This window comes from Macaca fascicularis, chromosome 2 (assembly GCF_037993035.2).
Source record: "Macaca fascicularis isolate 582-1 chromosome 2, T2T-MFA8v1.1".
Lineage (NCBI taxonomy): Eukaryota > Metazoa > Chordata > Mammalia > Primates > Cercopithecidae > Macaca > Macaca fascicularis.
The window spans coordinates 967,352-990,642 of NC_088376.1; the positions used below are offsets into that span (position 1 = coordinate 967,352).

The window sequence follows — 23,291 nt, forward strand, 5'->3', positions numbered from 1 at the left end:
ATTTCTCATTTAGCACAGAATTCTTTTTTTTTTTTTTTTTTTCTTTGAGACAGGGTCTTGCTCTCTCACCCAGGCTGGAGTGCACTGGCACAATCACCGCTCACTGCAGCCTCGAACTCCCAGGCTCAAGTGATCCTCCCACATCAGCCTCCTGAGTAGCTGGGACTATAGGCACGTGCCACCATGCCCAGATAATTTTTGTATTTTTGATAGAGACGGGTTTTGCCATATTGTCCTGGCTGGTCTCAAACTCCTGGGCTCAAGCAATCCGTCTGCCTCGGCCTCCCAAAGTGCTAAGATTATAAGCATGAGCCACCGCGCCCAGCCTAGATTCATCATTCTAAACTGCAATTATAATCATGGTATTCCCTCTTTAATTCAGTGTTTCCTCATTGTCTGTACTAGGGTAAACTTTCTTGACATGCTTCATAAGACCTTTGTACCACAGCCCCAGCTTACCTCTCTAGCCTTACCCCTTCCCATTTTTATCTACAACCCTGTGCATGATCCATTCTGAACAATTTACCAATTCCTTAAGTAAGCCATAACTTTCCTTAGCTTCTGAATCTAGAAATCCTATGCCCAGGAGGCCTCCTTCCCTCTCTGTTCTGCTGGAAAATTCCTTCTTAAACTTCAAGAATTAGTTCAAATTTTGCCCATTCTGGGAAGGCTCCCCTGAACTCTCCAGGCGGGTTAAGTGGCCCGTTTTTGTATCCCTATAACACACATTGTACATGCCTTTCTTAGAACATTTATCACACTGCATACATGTCTGTTTCTTCTCCAGTAGAAGGGAGACCAGGAAGGTAGAGACTGGACTCTTTGTATCTGTATCCTTAATATCTAGCACAGTGCTTAAGAAATGTCTGTCCACTGTGCTTAACAAATGATCTGATGAATAGCCAAGGCTTTTTAGCATTATCAACTTACTACAGCTGGTGAGGGAACGTGAATGCTTGGGACAGATCGAGGTCGCACATGATTAGCCAAATGGCAAAGAACAACACCATCAGTTAGAGCTGCTCCAAGATCACAAGGCAGAGCCACTTTCAACCGGTACTCAATATGCTGAAAGAACAAAAACCACGCAATACATTAACTGAAGAATGATTGGCATATACATAAGGGAGTTACAATGAAATCTAATTAGAAATCAAGATAAAAAGGAAATAAGTACCACAATATCCATTTCATCCCTCTATCCTAAGTCTAACTTAAGGAGATCTAATATATATGAATGGCAGCCAGGCCATAGTGGTACAAAGTACAACAAAAATTCATTTACAACTTTCTGATTTAAAAAAAAAAAACTAGATTCTCCTTCAATTCCAAAAAAGTCAAGAGCCAATCACTCACTATAGGTGTAAGTGTGGTATTTATATATGTGTGCACACACATATAAATTATTAATCTGACGATATTTCTTTATAACATGAAGTAGAAAAAAAAGGAAAAACTTTAAATGAGTAGAGCTAGGAACTGAGCTTTATAGAATAAGCCATCTCATTTTTTAAGTAAATCGCTGAAAAGAATTTCCTTAATAGTAAAGTGTTTTACATTCATCACAAAACATGGCACACAATGGCACCTGTTGATTCCATTAAAAATTACAGCCGGGCACGGAAGCTCATGCCTGGAATCCCAGCACTTTGGGAGGTGAAGGTCAGTGGATCACCTGAGGTCAGGAGTTCAAGACCAGCCTGGCCAACATGGTGAAACTCCTTCTCTACTAAAAATACAAAAATTAGCTGGGTGCAGTGATGGGCACCTATAATTCCAGCTACTCAGGAGGCTGAGGAAGAAGAACTGCTGGAACCCAGGAAGCACAGGCTGCAGTGACCCAGGATCGCGCCACTGAACTCCAGCCTGGGTGACAGAGTGAGACTCCGTCTAAAAAAATAAATAAATAAAAATGATGTGTCAAATCAAGACCTGATTACAGGATTATGGTCTATAGCAGTAACACTGAAAAAGTATAAATCAAAGGCAATGTACATACTTTACGCAGCTGATCTATTAATTCCAGCTCTTCTTCTCTCTGTCTTGAATTCTGTCTTGTTATGGAATCTGCAGAATCAGTGGTAGGTGCAGCAGATGGAGGAAGGGGTGAAGCATGACCTATAAAAATATTAATATGTAAGACAGAAAGGCAACTGGCAGTGCTAGGAAAACATTCAGATCTGCCTCATCACAGTTTTCCTGCAAGCACACTATATTGCTTCCTACTTTCCGGATTGACTTTTCAAAAGGGCTTTTACTATGGAGATTTTCAAATATACACAACAGAGAATAGTATAGAAAACTACATAATGTTCGTTACCCAGTTGACTCAACTACTTGTGTTTGATTACAGCCACTTAAAAATGTTTTTATTGAAAATTAATACACATACAAAAAAATAAACAAATCGTAAGCACAGTGCTCAATAAATTCTCCTCACCAAGTGAACACAATCAGGTTTATAAATGCAGTCTTACCAATCCCAGGGTCCCCTTCCGTGCTCCTTGCCCACAAGCACCCAAAGTGCTCAAAACCGCATCCTGACTTCTAACACTCTGACTGGTTTGGTTCATTTTTGAACTTTGTATAAATTATGCTGTATTGTATGTGTTCTTTTGTTTCTGGCTTCCTTTGAACAATGGTATGTTTGTGAGATTTATCCATGTTGCTGTATACAGGAATTTGTTCATTTTCATTGCTTACATGGTATTCCGTTGTACAAATATACGACAATTCACTTATCCATTCTATTGATGGACATTCAGTTTCCGGCTCTTATGAATAATGCTACTATGAATATTTTTGTATGTTTTTGGCACACGTGTGTACATATTTCTCAAAAGTAAAACTGCTGGTCATAGGATACACAGTCATCCCTAAGTATCCAGGGGAAACTGGTTCCAGAAACTGCCCCTCACTCTCATAACAAACTTGGTGAATCCTCAAGTCACTCATATAAAATGTAGTATTGTTTGCATACAAACTATGCATATCCTCCTTTATACTACACTTTAACTCATCTCTATATTACTTACTTCATATAATGTAAATGCCAAACTGTTACTATATTTCAAAATTTGTATTATTTCTTTATTGTGGCATTGTTTATTATTGTTGTCTTGTTTCTGAACTTTTCTGTCCATGACTGGTCGAATCCATAAATACAGCATCCGAGGGTACGGAGGCTGACTGTTAACAGTCTTCCATGCTTTCTTACACTCTTACCAGCAGTGCATCTGTAGTTTGACTTTTAAATCTTACTGCGAATGCATCTGTTGGTAACATTAAAGGTAAGTTGTGTTTTTCTGGTTTTTTTGAGACAGGGTTTTACTTTGTCACCTAAGCCGGAGTGCAGTCGCGCAATCTTGACTCACTTCAGGCCTCAACCTCCTGGGCTCAATCCTTCCTCCCGCCTCAGTCCCCCAAGTAGCTGTGACTACAGGTCTGCACCACCATGCCTAATATGTATATATATATATTTTTTTGAGATGGAGTCACACTCTGTTGCCCACGCTGGAGTGCAGTTGTGCAATCTCGGCTCACTGCAAGCTCCGCCTCCCAGCTTCATGCCATTCTCCTGCCTCAGCCTTCCGAGTAGCTGAGACTACAGGCGCCCAACACCACGCCCGGCTAATTTTTTTTGTATTTTTAGTGGAGACGGGGTTTCACCGTGTTAGCCAGGATGGTCTCGATCTCCTGACCTCGTGATCCACCCGCCTTGGCCTCCCAAAGTGCTGGGATTACGGGCATGAGCCACCGCACCCAGCCAATTTTTTGTTTTTCTTTTTAAGAGACAGGTTTTGCCATGTTGCACAGGCTGGTCTCGAACTCCTGAGCTCAAGTGATCCCACCTACCTCGACCTCCCAAAGTGCCAGGATTACACGCATGTGCCGCCACGCCTCGCCTATTTTTAAATTTTTGTTGAGACATAAGTTTCACACTCATTCAGGCTGGAGTGCAGTGGCGCAATCTCAGCTCACTACAACCTCCACCTCCTGGGTTCAAGGGACTCTCTGCCTCAGCCTCCCAAGTAGCTGGGATTACAGGCGCCTGCCACCATGCCTGGCCAGTTTTTTTGAGACATGGTCTTAACTCTGTCCCCCAGACTGGAGTATAGTGGCGCCATCTTGGCCCACTGCAACTTCTGGCTCCCAGGTTCAAGAGATTCTCCTGCCTCAGCCTCCTGAGTAGCTGGAATTACAGGCTCCTGCTGCCACGCCCAGCTAATTTTTGTATCTTTTCAGTAGAGATGGGGTTTCACCATGCTGGCCAGGCTGGTCATGAACTGACTGATGTGATCTGCCCGCCTTGGCCTCCCAAAGCGCTGGGATTACAGGTGTGAGCCAGCGTGCCCAGCCAATTTTTGTATTTTTAGTAGAGACAGGGTTTTGCCATGTTGGCCTCCTGACTCAAGTGATCTGCCTTCCTCGGCCTCCCAAAGCGCTGGGATTACAGGCGTGAGCCACCACGCCTGACCTTATTTTTGTTTTTTTTTTTTTTTAAGAGACACAGTCTTGCTCTGTTGGTCAAGCTGGAGAACAGTGGTGCTTTTAACTATAACTCACTGTAACCTTGAACTCCTGGACTCAAGCAATCCTCCCCGCCAGCCCCCCAGGTAGCTGGGACCACAGGCACACACCACCATGACAAAAGTCGTTATTTTTGACTTAAAATGTTTGTTTCCACTCCCAGGTAACTTCTTTGGGACCAGGGAGAAATCTGTCATTATTAACTAAAAGAACATGAGATTTTAAGTAGATTTTTTAAAAAAATTATTTTAAGAAAACAGCTTTTATCAATAGAAAAATGTGAATGAGTTCATTACCAAGACAAAGAACATTCTCTAAAGCCTTGAAACAGCATTTTATTTGTTCAAACACTCTATAACCTGCTTTTAGGTGTTACTAAGAAACTTTCTAATCCAAACAAATTCAGGTAAGATTTTCCTGCTTTAATATCAGTGAGATCACAGACACATGCTTTTGCCAAGCTGAGAATTTGGTGTAGAAGTTTAAAAGCATCCATTTAACAGCTAGCGTCATTGTGCAAACCTCCCCTCGCCCCTGGCTTTTAAAATCACTACCACCTACCTTTGTTGGCTTCTGCCCTGCCACCTGCTCGGAAAAGGAAGCTTTCAGGGCGCTGAGGCTGATTTCTCTGGATAGCAGCAGGAAAAGCATATGCAGAGGAATGATGAACTAAATCAGCATGAAAAGTAAAATGAGATTAAAGGAGATGAAAAGAAAATATAATAGCAGACATACAAGTTACAAAAGTAGCAAGTAAAAAATAAAATTAAACATGGCAAAGATATAAAATAATCCTATTTAATAATGAAAAGTCTGGTACAGAAAAGTAATCATGAAAGCAGGAGGCCTGCTTGTATGTATTTTACACTGTCATGTTATTTTTGGTGTATCAATACAGGCAGAATGAATGCTAACGTACTGAACAGTCTCCTGCAGACCTATGGCCCTGCTAGCTGTTGTTCACTTACTCATATCAAATGGCTGACGAGCTGAACAACCAATTTAATTTAAAAATGGGGGGAAAAAAACCCCAGTGGTTTCCAATTCTGTATCTGATTTCTATCTCAGTCGCAGCTCTCTAACAAGTAATTTAGGAAAATCTTGGTAAAAAATTATAATCTTGGCAGGGTGCTGTGGCTGACATCTGTAATCCCAGCACTTTGGGAGGACAAGGCAGGAGGATCACCTTGAGCCCAGGAGCTTGAGATCACCCTGGTCAACATAGAAAGGCCTTGTCTCTATTTATTATTATTTTTAAAATAAAAAGAATAAAGAATTATAATCTTGATGTGGTAAAGTGCACCTTTGTGTCTATTACCTGTTTCTGTTGTAGGTGAACTTAATAGAGTATTAGGTCTGTCATCACTCTGTGGAGAAACAGACATATATCAATAATTGTTACTCAAGAAGAAATACTTTCTACTTTTATGGTAATTTTGAAATTATAAAAGACAAAAAACAGGTAACTCTCCTTCACGATTAAGTCTAGAGATGAGAATTTGGGCCAGGTATGGTGGCTCGTGCCTGTAATCCCAGTACTTTTGGAGGCTGAGGTGGGAGGATTACTTGAGAGCAGGAGACCAGCCGAGGCAACATAGCAAGACCCTGTCTCTACAAAACATTTAAAAATGAGTCAGACCTGGTGGTGTGTTCCTGTAGAGGCTGAGGTGGGAGGATTATTTGAGCCCAGCAATTAAAGGCTGCAGTGAGCTATGACTGCGCCACTGCACTCCAGCCTGGGTGACAGAGGGAGACTCACTCTCTTTCTCTCTCTTTTTGAGACAGGGTCTCACTCTTGTCACCCAGGCTAGAGTGCAATGGCATGATCTCCTAGGCTCAGGTGATCCTTCTACCTCAGCCTCCCAAGTAGTCAGGAGTATATCACCATGCCCAGTTTTGTATTTTTTGTAGAGACAGGCTCTTGCCATGTTAGCCAGGTTAGTCTCAATCTCCTGAGCTCAAGTGATGAACCTGCCTCAGCCTCCCAAAGTGCTGGATTATAGGCATGAGCTACCGTGCCTAGCCTGACCCCCTCTTTAAAAAAAAGAAAAAAAAAAAAAGAAGAAGAAGAAGAAAAAGAAATGAGGATTTGGTGAAATGAATTAATTCTGTATTTTTAAAAGCAAGATTTTATTTTATTTTATTTTGAGACGGAGTTTTGCTCTTATCGCCCAGGCTGGAGTGCAGGCGGCACAATCTTGGCAAACCGCAACCTCTGCCTCTCGGGTTCAAGTGATTCTCCTGCCTCAGCCTCCCAAGTAGCTGGGATCACAGGCGTGCACCACCACGCCTGGCTAATTTTTTTGTATTTTTAGTACAGATGGGGTTTTTCCATGTTAGTCAGGCTGTTCTAGAACTCCCGACCTCAGGTGATTCACCTGCCTCGGCCTCCCAAAATGCTGGGCTTACAGGCATGAGCCACCACGCCCGGCTTTTTTTTTTTTTTTTTTTGAGATGGAGTTTCACTCTCACTGCCCAGGCTAGAGTGCGATGGAGCAATCTCGGCTCACCACAATCTCCACCTCCCAGGTTCAAGTGATTCTCCTGCCTCAGCCTCCCAAGTAGCTGGGATTACAGGCATGTGCCCCACGCCCAGCTAATTTTGTAATTTTAGTAGAGACAGGGTTTCTCCATGTTGATCAGGCTGGTCTCAAACTCCTGATCTCAGGTGATCCACGTGCCTCGACCTCCCAAAGTGCTGGGATTATAGGCATAAGCCACCATGCCCGGCCTAGTCGTGTTTATATAAAGACAGTCCATTATTTAACAAGCTCTTCCTAAGACTATGAAAAATGATCATCCTAAGACAGAAAATGTTACTGGGAAATATATGAGAAAGAAAAAGCAACATTTTATTTTCTAATAGTATTTCTCCATAATAGTTTCTAAAGTACTTTTTTCTCTGGAGAATAAAATTTAATATTTTCAAAAAGTAATACAGTTCCCTAATTTCAGTTAGGAAAGAAGATGTTTAAGAGATGATAGATATATTTTCTACACTAGTATTTGAGTCCAAGACATTTTCAATTCATTGACCAAAAGAACTGTAAAAAGAAGGAAGAACTAGCTAAACAGTTACAAAGCTTACCTAAAGAAAGGGAAATGTAGTTAAGCTAATTACAAAGAAATGTTGGTTGACTGGGTTAAAGATGTTGAAGACTTGGCAGGGGAGTACAATTAAGAAAAGCCAGAGGGCGCAATGGGTCACGCATATAATCCCAATATTTTGGGAGCTGAGGTGGGCAGATCACGTGGTCAAGAGATCAAGACCGTTCTGGCCAACATGGTGAAACCCCGTCTCTACTAAAAATAAAAAAATTAGCTAGGCATGGTGGCGGGCACCTGTAGTCCCAGCTACTTGGGAGGAGAATCACTTGAACACGGAGGTGGAGGTTGCAGTGAGCCGAGATGGTGCATTCCAGCCTGGGCGACAGAGCAAAACTCTGTCTCAAAATAAACAAACAAACAAATAAAAAGCTAGAATAACATTAACAGTTTTCTAGGCCTTGATATCTAATTGTCTTGAAATATAATCTAAATATATTATAACTTTATGATGCAACTAAGGCACATTTCTGGACATAATGACCCTAAAACTAACACAAACATACACATCTGCTCCCATGCTTTCCCCACCATTGGCTTCAATATTTTCAGAACTCTTACATCGCTACTTAGAGTTGGGTCAGATACATTAATGACGACAAATAATTTTAACTGCTAAAAATAAATAAATAAATAAACCAAGGCCATCTATTGAGAAAATTCTTAAGACTCACCTGGAGACAATTTTCTGGTAACAATTCCTTACTTTGATATCACAGGTTGAGAACTAAGATTTAAACTGTGAGCTGCGCTCGTAAGGCAGAGCGCTCACATCTTAGGTGAAAAAGGCATGTTTGTCAGAGTTACAGATGCCAGTAAATTAAGTTCTGGGTGAGCTGTGCTCGTAAGGCAGAGCGCTCACATCTTAGGTGAAAAAGCCATGTCTGTCAGGGTTATAGATGCCAGTAAACTAAGTTCCGGGTGAGCTGCGCTCATGAGTAAGGCAGTGTGTTCACATCTTAAGTGAAAAAGACACGTTCATCGGGTTTATAGATGCAAGTAAACTAAGTTCTAGGTGTTGAGAAAAAATGGAAATTTAAATAAGAAATTTAATTCAAACAAGAGTAACAGAAACTGATAAAAGGAATGAACAGGTAAATGAGGCAAAAGCCAGATATCTTTATAAGGAAGTAAAAGACTATGTTTATTTTCAAGGGCTGTGAACAAGTAGAAAGTTGGTTAAACAAAGACATGTTCAAGGACCAATAACACAAAAAGAGAAACAATCAAGGTAGAGATTATTCTAGACATGGAGGAAAAAATATTTTCAAAAACTTAAACATTTATTTATAGGACACAGACTGGAAATTTAAACGTATTAAGGAGTAAAAGGAGAAAGTTAATAGGCGATTTTATTAGATGAGAAAGAAGAGCTGAAACAAACAACGAACAACACTGAAGGGCGGCAAACGTTCTCTCCCTTCGGTTTGAAACAGCAACAGGCCAGGTGTAGTGACTCACACCTGTAATGCCAGCACTTTGGGAGGCAGAGGTGGGTGGATTGCCTGCAGTCAGGAGTTTGAAACCAGCCTGGCCAACATGGTAAAACCCCATCTCTACTAAAAATACAAAAATTAGCCAGGCGTGGTGGCGTGTGCCTGTAATCCCAGCTACCCGGGAGGCTGAGGTGAGAGAATCACGTGAAACTGGGAGGCGGAGGTTGCAGTGAGCCGAGATCTCACCACTGCACTCCAGCCTGAGTGACAGAGCAAGACTCCATCTCAAAGGAAAAAAAAAAAAAAAACAGCAACAAATAATACACAACTGGATATGATGAAAACAAAGCCAGAATAGAGGAGACCTGTAAAAATGGTTTCTGAAATGTATTTTTATTAAAGCTGTAAATCTAAGTGACTTGCATTCTAGGATACCAAAATAATTAGCATAAATCACTGTGAGGCTATTAACTACATTTGGGAACTCCTAGAAAACTGGAGAGCAAAAAAAGGTTAAGAAATAATCTCTCACTAGAGAATTTAGGCAACGGAAAGAAAACCCCAGAAACTGATACAAACTCAACTTTTACGCCTGGCTAAGCAATAAAAGAAGTAAATTCATAAGTATAATGTATAACCGCTGTGAAAGTAATACAGAAACTAAAAAATAAAGAATAAATCTTTTAAAATAATCATTTGACAATACAGCAGGTCTGATAGAAAAAAGACTTATCTAAAGTCTAATAAAGTTTTCTATTTAATCTCACATGACAGTCACCGTAGAACAAGACAATGTGGTCTGTCTGGATCACACGGCTTTTGGCACAGTCAAAACAATTCTCAGTTATGACTCTGAATAAGCCACAATGCCTGAAGGCATTCACGGCGTACAAGTTCCCTTCTCTCCCATACAACTAGAATGGTGCTAGTTATGTACCTTCCTTGAGATAATTTTGAAAAAAAGTTTCTGAAACAATTTTCTGTGTTGTTCCAATAAGGGTCCCAGTTGAGAACGGCTAGCAAAGGATTAATATGGAAGAGAATTATAAAGATTTTCAGGAGGCATCCAGGTATGTAGCGTATGTTCAATAATAACCAGAGAAGGTTTTTTAGATTTACAGTTGTTATAAAGTTGAGGTTATTAGCCGGGCTTGGTGGCGGGCGCCTATAATCCCAGCTACTCGGGAGGTCGAGGCAGGACAATCGCTTTAACCCAGGAGGCAGAGGTTGTAGTGAGCCGAGATCGTGCCATTGCACTCTGACCAGGGCAACAAGAGCAAAACTCCGTCTCAAAAAAAAAAAAAAAAGTTGGGGTCAGCATTTAAAAAAACACGATGCAGACTAAACTGAGGGTTCCCAGAGGCTGGGAAGGTAGCGGGAGGGTGGCAGGAGGAAATGGGGATAGTTAATGGGTCCAAAAAAAATAAAAAGAATAAGATCCAGCATTTGATAGTACAAAATGGTCATCATAGTCAATAATTTAATTGTACATTTAAAAATAACTAAAGGAGTATAATTGGATTGTTTGTAACACAAAGGATAAATGCTTGAGGCGATGGACAGCCCGTTTACCTGATGTAATTATCACGCATTGTATACCTATATCAAAATACCTCATGAACCCCATATACATACTTGCTATGTACCCACAAAAATTAAAAACTAAAAAAAAAGAAAAAGGGCATGATACAAGAATTCGGTTTTAATGTTTTTAGAGACACAGTCTTGCACTGTCCCAGGCTGGGGTGCAGTGGTGTGATCGCAGCTACTGCAGCCTTGAATTCCTGGCCTCAACTGTAGTCCCCCCTCCTCAGGCTCCCAACTCTGGGATCACAGGTGTGAGCCAGTGTGCCTGGCTCAATGCAACAATTTGAAAGTATTCTGGTACATTAGACAAGTAAAAATATTCAAACACCAAAATTAAATTTTCAGGAAAAAATAAAGAATACAACATGAGGAAAGTAAGTGTCACTGAGAAGTTGAAGGCGGGTGGGCACAGTGGCTGACACCTAGTACTTTGGGAGGCTGAGGCAGGATGATCTCTTCAGCCCAGGAGTTTGAGGCCAGCTTGGGCAATACCGTGAGACCTTGTCTCTACAAAAACTTAAAAAATTAGCCCGGCATGGTGGTGCACATCTGTATTCCCAGCTACTCAGGAGGCTAGGGTGGGAGGATCCAGCCTGGGAGACACAGCAAGACCCTGTCTCAACACATAAAAGAGGTATAATTAAAACATTTGAGAATTACAGTGGATACTGGGCAAAATGAAGATCAAAATTTAAAAATCGCCCTAAATGAGCAAGCTCTAATGAGGGATGTATTTCTAGTCGTGGACCATGAAGCCAGAATGGAGGGCAGAGAACTTGTGAAAATTCATTAAAGATTAACAGGCTGGGAAAGGCATGTAAAAGGATCTGAGTTTATTGAGGAAGAAGCTAAGGATGGCATCGTAATTGTTTTTAAATTCTTACATTAAAAAATTTATATTTTGTGTAAAAAAAAAAAAAAAAAGGATTCTTACACTAAAAAATGCTAAATAACTAGAAAATCTCCACTCTGAAAAGAAACCAAGTATAAACCATAGCAGGACAGTTGTAAGTTAGACAAAGGACTTCTTGACAGTGAGAACTGTTCATCATTTTGTACATATCCAGTGACAACAAATAAGGAATTATTTAGATTCCTTAGAGGCCTTCAAAATACAAAATACTACAGGTTTTAATTTTTAGAGTTTAAATTTTTCCAGAAGGTGGAATGTATCATCTCTTACGACATTATTGTTGAAAAAAGCAGGGGGTTGCGATTTTTTTCTTATAGGGCCGGACTCTACATATTTTAGGCTTGCAGGTACATGATCTTGGTCACAATTATTCCACCTCAGCTGTTTACTATGCAAGCAGCCATAGGCAATGCATAAACACAAGGGATTGGTTATATAAAAATAAAGCTTTATTTAAAAAAACAAGTGGCCTAGGGGCCATAATTGGTTAACCCTATGGTAGGGGTTTTGGTGGTGATAGTGTTTTTGGACTCACATTATTTTGCATGCACATTAGACGACAGAGTTAATTCGATATTATATTATATGCTAACCAAAGTGAAATAATAACTCACGACAAAAAAACCTTTGATAAAAAAATCAGAATGACACATCAAACAGAATCTGAATACAAAGAATTAATATGAGCTCTGTGACTGTCTCTAGCATCGTAAAACTTTCAAACAATTTCAAGGGAAATCAACGTTAAACTCAGTTTCATAAACAGGTATATTTATATGATCCTATATTTCAGACTGTTAGATCAATTCACTGAAAACTTCAAGGCCTTATATGTACCCCCTCCCCAAACTTCCTGGTGAATTACAATAACAAGAGATACCTTAAGAGGTGTGAAGGCAGAAGAATGAGGCAGGGGAGCAGCACAACCCACTTGATTCAGACCTGACAGCGACTGCATTTCAAATGAGAAAGAGAAGAAACAGAAGGCAGCACTGATATTAGCAACTGTCAGGCAGGCAGATCTGACCAGTGAAATGAGAAAAGGAAAGGTCACGGACAGTCTTTCCAATGGTTTACTAAGCTATTGACAGGCCAGAAAGAGAACACTTGGGGGACAAAAACCCATCAACACAGTTTTTCCACTTGTGTAATTCAGGATAGTCTCCGTACCTCATGCCACACTAATCAAGAAATGGGAGGCATGATTTATTAAAAATGATTTTATGCAGAAATAAAACAGGACATCAACAATTTTAGCATAGTAGCCTTGAAACAAATGAGTCCTGTTCCTATGATGGGGGATTTTAACCAAGCAGAACTGGTATGAATAAAAACAATATTTTTTCAACATTAATCCAAATTAGATATAATGAGGATGTGAGGATTCTGCATCAACCTGAAGGAGGAACCGGCATTTCATCTCTGCCTCTGTGAAACTCCCACTGACTGTAAGAGAGGAAGGTGGAATTTCCTTTCTCTTCGAATCCTTTATCTTTCACCAACCAACATACAGCTGGTTAGATATACTGGAGATATAGTTAGATTGCATATATATTATTGTCAATTAAAAAGAAAAAATGTTAAAGTATTTATTATATAGAATTTTGATTATAGGTAAGAGATGCTCAAAACATGACAATTTTTCTCCTTTGCCACACGGAGAGTGGAAATCAGAGAAGACAACACTGTCACAAAGGGCACTGGGTAAGGTTTTACCTATTAAAACAACAAAATGCCAAGAGCTTAAAAATAGTGAAGTCTTTATAAGTAATTTTTAAAAATTTAAACTAGGACAACAAATTTCTAAACCATGAGATAAATGAACAAGAAAACAAATGGGTGTTTAGGAAAAGGTATGTATATGGTCAATAAAATAAATACGACTGTATTTTTAATGAGAATTAACATATTTTTATTTGACAAAAGAAGCATGTTAACACACAATGTATTACATGTATCACAAAATCTATCTTAAGGCAGCAAATAGTGAAGATAAAAATATACCACAGAACACAACTGTGACAATGGTAACACACTGTGTATGCTTCTGGGGTTTAGATTGCCTGGGCCTACTTTTTAATCAGAGGTACTGGAACGACTGTCAATGTCAAATATGAAAAGGAAAACTAGGAGTGGATGAAGAAGAGGTAAAATGAGCCTCATGAGACCTGATACAGACGAAAGCAACAGGAGCTTGAGGGGTAGCCCGAAGAGAATGTCAGCGTAACTGATATTAGCTGTTATAAATCTTTATTTCAAATCCTATGTTTCAAGGTCTTTAGATCAAATTCAGCATTTACCTTAGGATATCATTCATCAGACCTTTTCATCATGAAACAATATAATAACCAGTAGATACACAGAATTTATGTGTTCATTCAGGAAATATTTACTGACCACCTAATATATCCCAGGAACGGTGGCAGGGATGGAGTAAATTAAGTATATTAAGACAAAATAAAATATCCTTGTGCTCATGAAGCTTATAGTCCAGTAGTCCAAAAGAAAAGAGATAATAAAAGAATAAACAAGCTGGGCACAGTGGCTCATGCCTGTAATCTCAGCACTTTGGGAGGCTGGGGCAGGAGGATTGCTTGAGCCCTGGAGTTAGAGACCAGCCTGAGCAACACAGTGAGACCCTGACTCTACAAAAAATTTAAAAATTAGCCACGTGTGGCACGAGCACCTGTAGTCCCAGCTACTCAGGAGGCTGATGCTTCAAGGAACCATGTTCATGCCACTGCACTCCAGCCTGGGCAACAGAGGGAGACTCTGTCACAAAATAATTAAATAAAAATTTTTTTAAAAGTAAAATTAAATTAAAAATAAAATAAAAATAAAAAATAATAAACACCCAAATAAAAGCACCATGATTTAAAAAAAACTGCTGTGACAACAGTAACACACCAAGTATACTTCCTGGGCCTCCTTTTCATCAAATGTACTAGAGCTCCTGTCAGTTTATTTAACTGTCCAGCTGTGGGCTGACGTAAGGGCAGTGAGCTGCAGAAAAGCCATGTTAAAGATGGGACACTCCAACAAATACCTGAGAGATGAACAGGAATTAATCAAGGGGTATATGCAGGGAGGAAAAGGCATTCTATGTAAAAGAAACAGCATTTGCAAAGGTCTGAGATGGGAAAGGGCTTATGATATTTGAAGAGTTGGAAAAATGCTGGTATAGCAAGAGCCCAGAGAGGAGACTGGAGATGGAGGCAGTAGACAGAGCACGAAGGAGCTTTGAGGCCACATTTAGACTCCACTCGAAGCAATAGGAAGCCTTCTGAAGCATAGTTTTGATAAGATGAGGTTTTATTTAAAATATGACTCTTTTTGCACAGTGTTGGTTGGACATTATTTGGCATACAAAGAAATGTGAGATGTGCTTTTAAAGGTCATCATACTTAGAAGAAATTCCTTGCTTTTAAAGGCCATCTAATTTAGAGGATCAGATATGAATACTGGTAGCTAAAACATAAGGGAATGTGTTTTGACAAATGGCTGAAGGGAATTTCAAGTTACACACTAAGGGGATTTTGCTGTTGTTGTTTTTCTAAATTCCACTATTTCCTTGACAAAAGAGTCTTGGCACTCAGACTTACACTACTTATTACATGTGTTATTAACCCTTCAGTTTCCTAAACGGTTTCCAGCTACAGCCCGGTGTTGAATGCAGGTCCTCCGATAAGCCAGACAGATGTGGATTCCCAGCCTTGCACTTACTATCTATGCGACCTTGGACAAGCCACATTCTGGGCCTCAGAAATCATCTGTAAAAACGTGCTAAATTTAACTTTCACTCTTAAGGTTGCTGTGAGGAACAAACGAGATAATTTTGGTAAGTGTTTGGATCATCGGAGGCTCTCAATATTTGTCTAATTTTTAACTTGTTATTTGCTTCTTAGGCCAATTCACTTACACTAAAACTCTAGAGTCTGATGACTGTATTCACCTATAAGACTGCCCAGTTAAAAGGTGTTTTATCCATCTCAAAGGAAAGGAAGATTGCAGAATACACAGAAGTGTGAACAGACCATGGAAGTTTGTGTCACAGGAATGTCACGCTGAAGCATGCAGCTCATGCAGTAGTATATGCAGCCTGGCAGCAGTTACTAGCACGAGACAGAACTGCTGTAGATACGAGACTTCTGAACCGCACTACTATGAAAAAAATAACATAAAACATGATGGGGAAAGAAATTCTATAAACGGTTAGAATTCTCTTGCAAGGCTAATAAAAGTAAGGCTTTAAATAAACTTTCCATCTTATACTCATTTTCAGCTGATGAAACAGGCAATAAAAGTAAACCAGTGTTAAACATGATCAGTAGTTGTTTCCTTAAGTTTAAAAAATGAACATGAAGGAATAATCTTGAGATGTAAGTATTTAAAACCAAAGTGAAGGATTTTCTGTAGCTGAAAATACATAATAAAATAGGATGTCAAATACACAGTTGTGCAATCAGTGTCATGGGCCACCTTAACATACAGGTGACCCATGCGCCAAATTAATGATGAATAAAGTAAGTGCTCCTGGAATTAGACACATTTAAAACATGAATATTATGTTATGCCTCTGTCCCCAGCACACACACAAAGCCAATATGGTTCTCAATGCAAATGTTTGACTCTTGGTGGCCCTGACGAAGACATGAGCCGCAGGACTCTGACTTTGAAACACTGGGTCAGTCACAAATAGTCATGTGGGAAAATGGTTTAGTTCTTTATAAAGCATTTAGTAATGATGCTCATCATGTTTTATGGTATTTAGATATAGTTTCTGAATAAAAAGTACAAGAGCTATCCTTTAATCTCTAAACACAGAAACGTAAAACTCCATTTTGTGCGAAACTCTTACCACTAACAAGGCACTATCATCAGTGTGCTGAGACCTTCTGGATGGGAAGGGGCACTGGAGAGGTGAGAAAAATGAAGCAATGTCAAAAACAAACTACGCACACGTGTGACGTATTTCACAAATACACACACAAGGAAAGAGACATATTAAGACATACTTTTGAAGATGCTGACATAGAGGACCACATTCACAATCATCTGGAATTCACGTATTATAATAGTCAGTAAGCTGGTTCTGAGTACTGATTTTCTCCCAGAGTTTAAACAACTTCAAATTGGATCTTACTGCCTAAAACCTTCCAAAGCAAGGAGGGAGCAGAAAGCTGGAGAGAGACGTAACAATAACATAAAGAACCTGCAGTCATTTAGTGAGCCAGTGACAGACCAGTAGCCCAGGGGTCATAATTTGTAGTCTAAGTATCTCTTCATTTTCTTTCTCAAGCAAAATGAAAAGTACGATTACAATTTTTAGAACTGTTTATGTTCTTTTCCTGTGGAGCTTTAGTTTTCTTGAGAATGAATTACTTGAAAACAATCATCAAGAAGGAAATATTGGGTAAAAAAGAAAACATATATTAAATTTATCAAACTTTGGTTGTCAAAAATGTGTTAGAATTACTACCAGGTGAAGAAAACACAAGTGACCAGGCTGGAGTCAATCTTTCAGGTATTATACAAATATACAATGTTCTAACACAAAAAAAAACTAGTAGTAGTTCTATGATAAAATTTTTAAAAAACCTCTATAATGGACAACTGAAAACATTTCAAACAATACACTTTCCCTTACCAGAAACACTTGTGCTTTAAAAAACCTTTATCATGGACAACTGAAAGCATTTCAAACAATACACTTTCCCTTACCAGAAACTCTTGTGCTTTAAAAACACAGAAAATTGCTACTTGTAAAGCCCCAGGTGTTAGGTTTTCAAATAACTTATTTTATGAAAAGCAAAGTCAAAATTCACATGAAACAACGCTTTTATGCATTTTTCAAGGAGGTAATGATCATAAATTGAAAAAACTAGGTCAGGCGCAGTGGCTCACGCCTGAAATTCCAGCACTTTGGGAGGCCAAGGCGGGAGGATTACAAGGTCAGGAGTTCGAGACCAGCCTGACCAACATGGTGAAACCCTGTCTCTACTGAAAATACAAAAATTAGCCGGCCGTGGTGGCGCCTGTGGTCTCAGCTACTCAGAGGCTGAGGCAGGAGAATCACTTGAACCCGGGAGGTGGAAGTTGCAGTGAGCCAATGTCGCGCCACTGCACTCCAGCCTGGGTGACAGCGTGAGACTCCGTCTCAAAAAAAAGAAAAAGAAAGGAACAAAAAAAAAAAGAAAGAAAAAACTGGAAGGCTTTTAAAGGGAAAATGGTTAATGAGAAAGCCAACTACAATAAAAACATTTAGTAAAAGCTTCATTTTAACAGATCAAAATAGGTGTGTAGATTTTTCAAAGGCTAAGTGATTTATTTTCTGTTAATCTGTAACAAAAATGTACTATTTGATATTATAAAATAAGTGTTATCACTGATAACACTGAATCTGAAATACTATGTAAGAGTCTTTTTTTGTTCAGTAGCCGCTCCATTTACCTGTACCAGGTAAAGCTCCTAGGACTCTACACACCACGCTTCAAAAATGGAGGAGGGGGATGGTGCCTCTGGTGGGGGTCAGGGAGGGAAATATAATCTCTAGATGGATGTGTATAGCTGAAAAAAGCCTTGATCCATAGATTCTAATAAACTCCTTGGCTTGTATCATCTCCCTCATAAGCAGAATTTTGTGAGGGGGAAAAAGAAAAGTGGCAATATTCAAAAAGCACTGAAAACATGATAATTACATGTAAACATTTCATTTGCATTGCAAAAATAATCAATTTCAAAGAAAAGGTGATTACTTCAACTTACCTCACCATCTAGGAGGGGTTGCTGTTTTTGTGGACTTTGTGATGCTTTTTGCTATATAACCCCAAAACCCCCCAAAAAAGGAAGCTGGTTAGAGTCTGGAACACGGAAAATAAAAAATTACATTTACTAAAATAATCACTCACATTAATTTTTCTACCTCTTGTATACAGCATTTTTCTAGATTTACTAGTTAGAACATGTTTAGTTAGAAATTTTAAAAACTATACATATACCTACAGAAACACGTTTACAATCAGAATACTGACCTTCCCTCAGTGAACTTATTCTCTCCCTCTAATGGCTTCAGTATCACTCGAATGGTAATAACTTTAGCTAGAAGCAAATCTCAGGTTTGTGTTTTCAACTGCCTGTGGAAACTCTCTACTTGGAAACCCCACTCCACCTCATATCTGACATATTCAAAAACAAACTCACAATGTCTCATACTAACTGGCTATTTTCTCCAATGTGTGATATCTAATCATCTAATAATAACATGATAGCATTGCTGTGGTCCCTGCTTTACAATGTACTCTACCACGTCACTGTGTACACAGTATTTCAGTGATTCTTCTACTGTGTGAGATAAAATATCATCATCATATTCAGTTAGAGATGAGAAAATCGAGGAGAGGCTATGCGGCACGTGCAAGGTCTCCAAGTTCATAAGTAGCACAACTGAGGTTTGCGCCTGTCTTCCAACGGCAGAGCCTGCGCTCTTTCCACAATGCGAGCCCCTCATTTGAAACCATTCTTTTAGCCTCCAAACCTTGCCTTGGGAGCTTCTTTTCTTTCACCCTCTTCAGCGATTTATTCATCATCTCTCTTACAGGGAATTCAGCAAATCCACTTTATGATAGTAATAGGGGATATAGCATCTACCATACTAGTATTAAGCATTAAGTATATCCATAATAATTCTGAAATAGTTAATATTTCAGAGTTAAATATCACACACAGGAGGAAGCTAAAGGCATAAAATGGCTCAGCAACTTTCTAAAAGTCAAGCACACAGCAAGTGGCAAAGCTGGACTCAAATTCAGAAATTTCTGAACTTAGGCTCTTGTCTCTGTGCAATACTGCCGACCCTTAGTACCCTCAGAAGCCATCTGGTTTCTGTGCCTTATTTCACACCCTAGTCTAACTATTGCAGTTTCTCTCTTCTTTAGTTTCCTCTTTCTAGTCTCTTTCTTCCTAACCGATTCTAACACGAGTACATGCGTGTTTCAGAAGTCTCTCTCTCGTCTTTCTCCTGCTTTGAAACTCAGCATTCTCTTTTACTTAACAGATCAAGATCCACCACTAACCTGACATTTAATCAAGACTCTCTACAAGTTGACTATCTCTTACTAGCTGTGTGACTTCTGTAGAAGGCAAACTGAATGAGTTAATTTATGCAAAGCACATAGAACAGCATTTAGGATTCAGTGTTAACCATTATTACCGAGAGGCGGCATGGACTGTGCTCACAAAACAGGCTTTGGAGCCAACCTGCCTTGTTCTAATAATAGGATTTTAATCCTGCCACTTACTGAGTATTTAATCTTAGTAAACTGCTATTCTCTCTGAGCTTGTTCATAAAAAGAAAAAAATGGTACCTAAAGAGATTGCTGGAGAATTAAATGAGTAAATATATATAATGTACTTAAAATAGTGCCTGGTACATAATAAGCACTCAATAAGTTTTAAGTATTATCATCATCTCAATAATTCGTTTTTCCCGTAAGTCTTCAATACCAACTCTCTAGGCCAGCTGGTATTTCCTGCAAGTACCATTATTTTAAACCTACAAATCATACAAGGTCATTCCTAGTTCCCATCCTGTTTAGATTTCCTCAGCCTAGATCGAACCCCCCTTTACACCATCATCCAGTCTATTCTTCCTGGCTATATCCTACATACTCATTCTTCAGGGTCCCGTATCATTTCTTTTTGAGGTCAATTCTGATGATACTTGTTCTCTAAGTCTTCTATTGTCTTGAATATAAAACAAGCACTTTTATTACAAGCTGTCTTATTTTCTGTTTTTTTCTGTGATAAGGTCTAAGCTGTGCCTGGTGGGCAGGGCTTGTATTTTATGCATCTTTATATTCCTTGTACAACCAGCATTCCATAAAGGTCTTTCAAGTCGAATGGACGAACAAAGTTAGGCTTTCAGAAGTCTAGGTTTGCCTCCTGATTATGAAAAGGAATTTACTATAAATGACTACATTGCTTAATTTTCCTACACCTGCAGCTTCCTCATCTATGAAACCTGAACACCTCCAAATGACCTAAGAAGAATAAACCAATGAAGTATTTTCATTAGTTTCAAAAGAACTATATAAAAAATTTTTATGTAGTAACAAATCAGGCAGGGATTTAAGGGAAAGAGAAATGGTTGGACAAATTAGGAGAAACAGTATGTGGGTATTAGATGACTTGCACAAAAAGACAATGACAGAGATAAAGGAGGCCAGGAGAACATGGCCATCAGCACATTAATGTTCTTACGAGGGGTGAAAAGGCACGAAAAGAAACATCTCAGGGCAGACGGAAGGTTCTGAGGGAGGGATTAAGAGAGGTACCTTTGTGAACTTCTGGTTGTAGGAATATTAATTTTAGTATTTTTGCTATTGGTCAAAAGATTTACCTACATTTTTTTTTTTTTTTTTTTTGAGATGGAGTCTCACTCTGCCGACCAGGCTGGATAGAGTGCAGTGGTGGTGATCTCAGCTCAGCTCACTGCAACCTCCACCTCCTGGGCTCAGACAATTCTCCCACTTCGGCCTCCTGGTTAGCTGGGATTACAGGCATGCACCACCACGCCCAGCTAAATTTTTTTATTTCACTTGAGACAGGACTTTGCCATGTTGGCCAGGCTGGTCTCAAACTCCTGACCTCAGGTGATCCGCCCACTTTGGTCTCCCAAGTGCTGGGACTACAGGCGTGAGCCACCATACCCCGCCAGATTTGCCTACATCTTGATAGAAAATAATAGACAAGGGAACTTGTTGGATGAAGAGGAATCAGGTAAGAAAGAGTTAAACATCATCACCAAGGGTCTGATACATTCAGAAAAAAATAATTTATCAGGTAAAACAGACATATGCATGGTACTTAAAGAAGATGGTCTCTAAAGTATGAAATACAGGAAAGTCTTTAGAGGACAAGAATAATTCATTTAATCATTCAACAAATATTTATTGACGATTACTATGAGCTAAAACCTGCTAAGGTCTAGGGATACAGTAGTAAGTAAAACAGACATGGTTCTTATCTTCATGGAGTTTACAGATAAATGATAGACAGATATTAAGTAAACAAAATTACAAACAATTATTTAATTATGAAGAAAAAAATGATTTCAGAACAAAAAGGTAAGTAATACAGGTAAAATAAAATGTCATTGTTTCAGGCGCTACTATAGAGGCTGCAAAATATTAAGAAATATTAATAGGGTTGTTAACTGAATGTGTGTGGAGAACAGAAAGGAACAAATCAAAGTTCCTGCAAAGGATAAAGCCTGTGAGGCTAGCAAACTTTTGTTATTTACTAAAGCAAGGAAGCTGGAGAGAGGTCTGAGTAACAGTTCACATTTGGAGGGCCTTAACTCATTATTTACTAAAGCACTATCAGTCTCATGTGACTGATCTTTACTATGACACCAGAAATTGAGGAAATGGCTGCTGGATAGTAAAGTGACATGTCCACTGATGGACGGCTAAATAAGAGGAAGAGATTACTGTTAATAAGATAATCACTTCCATCATCCTTATGCAGATAGACACAAGTAAAAGAGACACTCTATTTAGTCAAGATTCCTTATAGAGAGAAAAATGGTTGACATTTTAATTGACAATAAAAACCAACAGGCTTGGCCAAACAAATAAGCACTTCACCTCTCAGCAGCTTGAACAGTGTCATTCAAAGGACTCACTTTGACAAAGTCCAGAACAGCATCTCTCTGGATCTGCTTGGTCCTTATTTTCTCCTCTTCATACTGCAGGGCAGCGAGCTGAGCCTCTCTCCGAGTGCGCTCTACTAACTGCTCCCTTCTCCGATGAAGTTCCAGGTCTGTATGTGACAGCTGGACCCAAAGCGTTATTGTGCATATCAAAGTAAAAACAAGGATCACTTTAACAATATTCCCTATCAATTCAGGGAACTACTGTTGACCCATGCAACTTTTGCTTTGAATTCACCTAGCATTTCTTTACATGTGTTTATTGCCAGTCTTTTCCCATCTTTGCATCGTTCTTATATACATTAGGTTGGTACAAAAGTAATTGTGGTTTCTGCCATTGAAAGTCATGGGAGAAACTGCAATTACTTTTGTACCAACCTAATACTATAAAGCTATCACGAAGGTAAAGATTCTCTATCTAGTGTCCAAAAACACTGTTAGCAAGTATCACGTACATATGTTATATTAACTGAGACAGCTGGTAATGCTTAAATATATCTGGCAATTAATGGCAATTTAAGTATTATAAAAGAAAAAAATAATCATCTTAGTTTAAAAAGCAAAACTAAATAAACATAACTACTAAAAATTACCTGATTGTGACTTGCTGATAGTGACAAGAGAGAAGATGGCTCAACTGGAACCCTGATCCAAAAAAGAAAACAGAAAAAAACTCTTCAATAAAAAGACAAACAGATGTATAAAAAACAAATGAAATTTTTATTGTAAATGTAGCTTTCTATTAATCAGCAGCAAACCGCCTAGTCAGCATTGAAGGAGTAGCTGCATTTTGTAAACCTACGCCCAAGTCATTAAGTGAAACCAGAGGAAAATCTGCCACCTCCAACTCACGTTTCATGTGGTATCACTATGTCAGCCAATAACAATAGTTAACTGAGATCACTTTTCAAACAGTATCATTTCTTTATAACATGAATAACTATTATCTTCGTTACCACCGTGATTAAAACAAGATACATGTAAACTGAGATCCTTTCACACACACAGC

General features: G+C 39.1%; 1 protein-coding gene across 35 annotated transcripts in view; it reads right to left on the minus strand.

Annotated features, from left to right (window-relative positions):
* Positions 1-23,291, minus strand: part of LRCH3 (leucine rich repeats and calponin homology domain containing 3) — a 101,606-nt gene that overhangs the window by 15,436 nt on the left and 62,879 nt on the right. For 7 of the 35 annotated variants that reach the window (XM_074030369.1, XM_074030366.1, XM_074030465.1 and 4 more), the window contains 8 exons: positions 22,876-22,927; positions 22,256-22,405; positions 18,337-18,387; positions 16,430-16,483; positions 5,849-5,897; positions 5,092-5,199; positions 2,000-2,118; positions 931-1,068 (listed from right to left, as the gene is read on the minus strand). In XM_074030369.1, coding sequence (XP_073886470.1) covers positions 931-1,068; positions 2,000-2,118; positions 5,092-5,199; positions 5,849-5,897; positions 16,430-16,483; positions 18,337-18,387; positions 22,256-22,405; positions 22,876-22,927 — 721 coding nt within the window. Of the gene's footprint in view, positions 1-930; positions 1,069-1,999; positions 2,119-5,091; positions 5,200-5,848; positions 6,142-12,451; positions 12,524-14,865; positions 15,383-15,523; positions 15,733-16,429; positions 16,484-18,336; positions 18,388-22,255; positions 22,406-22,875; positions 22,928-23,291 lie in introns of those variants that run through there. The other 28 variants (XM_045387322.3, XM_065539335.2, XM_045387319.3 and 25 more) reach the window with 10 other exon arrangements.